This window comes from Lepidothrix coronata, unplaced genomic scaffold (genome assembly GCF_001604755.1).
Source record: "Lepidothrix coronata isolate B3197 unplaced genomic scaffold, Lepidothrix_coronata-1.0 Scaffold99, whole genome shotgun sequence".
NCBI classification, from domain to species: domain Eukaryota; kingdom Metazoa; phylum Chordata; class Aves; order Passeriformes; family Pipridae; genus Lepidothrix; species Lepidothrix coronata.
In genome coordinates, this window is record NW_016690279.1 from 869,648 (window position 1) to 871,989 (window position 2,342).

The 2,342-nt window shown below is 38.9% G+C and overlaps 1 protein-coding gene across 3 annotated transcripts in view; it reads right to left on the minus strand.

Moving 5' to 3' along the window:
• The window catches only part of ADIG (adipogenin), a 4,478-nt gene extending 2,495 nt beyond the window's left edge, over positions 1–1,983 (minus strand). The window contains exons 1-2 of one of the 3 annotated variants that reach the window (XM_017822843.1): positions 1,700–1,983; positions 57–358 (exon numbers count right to left, since the gene is read on the minus strand). In XM_017822843.1, the coding sequence (XP_017678332.1) occupies positions 57–358; positions 1,700–1,826 (429 nt within the window). In that variant the 5' untranslated portion in view covers positions 1,827–1,983. The remainder of the gene's footprint in view (positions 1–56; positions 359–1,699) is intronic. The other 2 variants (XM_017822842.1, XM_017822844.1) reach the window with 2 other exon arrangements.
• Between the last annotated feature and the right edge of the window lie 359 nt (positions 1,984–2,342).

The window sequence follows — 2,342 nt, forward strand, 5'->3', positions numbered from 1 at the left end:
AGCTGAGGCACAAAAGCAGTAGATATGCAAAGAGACAACCTGGTCACACTACTCACCATCATGATGTTACAGAAATTGCTCTTTTCAATATGGGAATATCTTATCTTCTGGCTCCGGGACCAACTGTTTGAGGTCACAGCAAGAAGACTTTGCTTTTGGCTTTTTGGATTTGAGCTCAGATAAGCAGGCTTGGGCCTCAGCCTCCCCACAGAGTCACTGGGTTGGGACTCCTCTTGTGTCTCTGTACTGGAAGCATCACTCTGGTTGTCCTCCTCTGTTAGCTCATCTTCAAATATAGAGTCAGAATCAGGCTCATCAAAAGATTCTTTCTTTATCTTTTCTGTGCTGGGCATCTGTGCTAGAAATAGGTTTAAAAAGAACATGCAAAACAGCTGTATGTGACTTTTTCTCCCTGGCTGCAAGCCTTGCACATTCCACCTGTGAGCTGGGCAAGGTTCCTCTGAATATTTTTCAGCTGAAATAAAGGATTTCCAAACCCAACTAGACAATAAAAGGTTTATACAAGTGTTTGATTTCAACTAATTAACTCTTAATCAGCAACTATATTAAAGGAAGAGCTGAAACGTCCATAACTTTTTACTTGTGCCTGCTGTAATCTAGCATAAAATAAGTGGATATGACTGAACTAGGAAGTTACTTAAAAAGGCACTGTTATCTTTCTGTCTTATGAGTAACTGGGAAATGCTTTAATGTTGTAATTCTGTAAGTATGCTAGTATGTAAAAAGTTAGTAATGTGTCTAGTCTTACTGATTAAAATGCAATTTAGAGCATTTGTGGAAATTGTTGGAGGCCTGGTGCTAACAACAGTCGCTACAGGGCCAGAAATTGTGGAAGTAAATGTAGCAAGAATATCCCAAAAATCTCATTCAAAGCATCAATAGATTCCAGAGTTACTCTGTCCAGACAAAAACCTGAGCACTCAACTGAAATGTGTGCAGAGCTACCCTTTGCCTATGCAAAATAGATTTTTTTTTTTATCACTGATATTGAACTTACAATTCATTCCTTATCCAGGATTACTTATGATCCAGCATTAGAGCAAAGTCGTAAGGCTTTATCCTCATGAGTACATCGACAAGCTCATTATTAGTCTAAACCAAAAGCCTGTTATCATTTACTGACATGTTAGAAGTAAGAATCAGTGATGGATTGGGAAAAAAAAGGGCAAAATACACAAATAAATGAAAATGCATGACTTGCTCCCTTCAAAATTTTCTATCAGCCTCAGCATTGACAAAAGGACTCTTTACCAGCTTCCCCAGTAACACCCTGCACACCTCCCAAAAATAGAGGTGCCAGAGAACTATAATGTCGGAATTTAAAGCGCACAAAACTAGAGGGTTAGCTTTGCTTTCTGGGAGATTTCTTAAATAGAAATCTACAAAAAGTACTTGTCTTTTGCCCTTCTTAAATCAAATTACCTCTGAGAAAAAGGGAGAGACTAAGGAATAGAAGGGTAAGGCAGCAGCTGGTCTTCCTATAAGCATTGTTAACAGAAAAGCATAATAATTTGTGTTTGCTTTTCCATATACTACCACCAGTACTAAGAAACCTCTCAGTTTCTTTCTGTGACAAGTGTCATTAACCTAAAAATAGCTAGCAGAGTGTTTTAAAGGTGAAGCTAATAGATAAATGCTTTATGCAGAAGCATTTTATGTGATCAATAGCCAAACTTACCTTCATTAAGTAGAAGCTGTAGCCAGATGATCATGATGATCAACAGCATTACAAATGGCAAACAGAACCAGAAGAAAAGCAGAGGAAAGGTCAGCTCATTCACCAGAGGAACCAGGGGATACCTCATAGCTTGCTTCGGGTTACACTAAATTCAGAGCAGCTCATCTGCTCTGGTTTCTAACCACCTTTTAATAACTCATTGCAGCACTATTAACGACAAGAAAATGAGTGATATATCAGCACGGTTAGCAAAGGCAACAGTCCTGTGCTAGGGAGGGAGCAGTGGGGATTAAATACAGCATAAGAAGAACTGAGAAAACATCTGATTTGATTGGCCTTCCTTCAGCTGCTATTTAAAGGAAGCTTTCAAGGCTTATGTTAAAAGAGTAGTTAAAGATCTGGTCATGTTTGTGGATATAAGGGAGATAACCAGGCACTTTAGCCAGACTCAGTAGCCAAGGTTACTTTTGAGAACGCAATAAAACAGAGCCAACCCTCCACAGATGGGTAGAGGATGAAGAGGTAAAAATTACTTCTCCCAGGCTCCTGTTTGACATAGAGCACAAATATGTCCCGTATTAATATAACTCTATTTTTAGCCTACTCTGTATGCCTCCACCTATTCGTTAATCCTTTAGGAAAA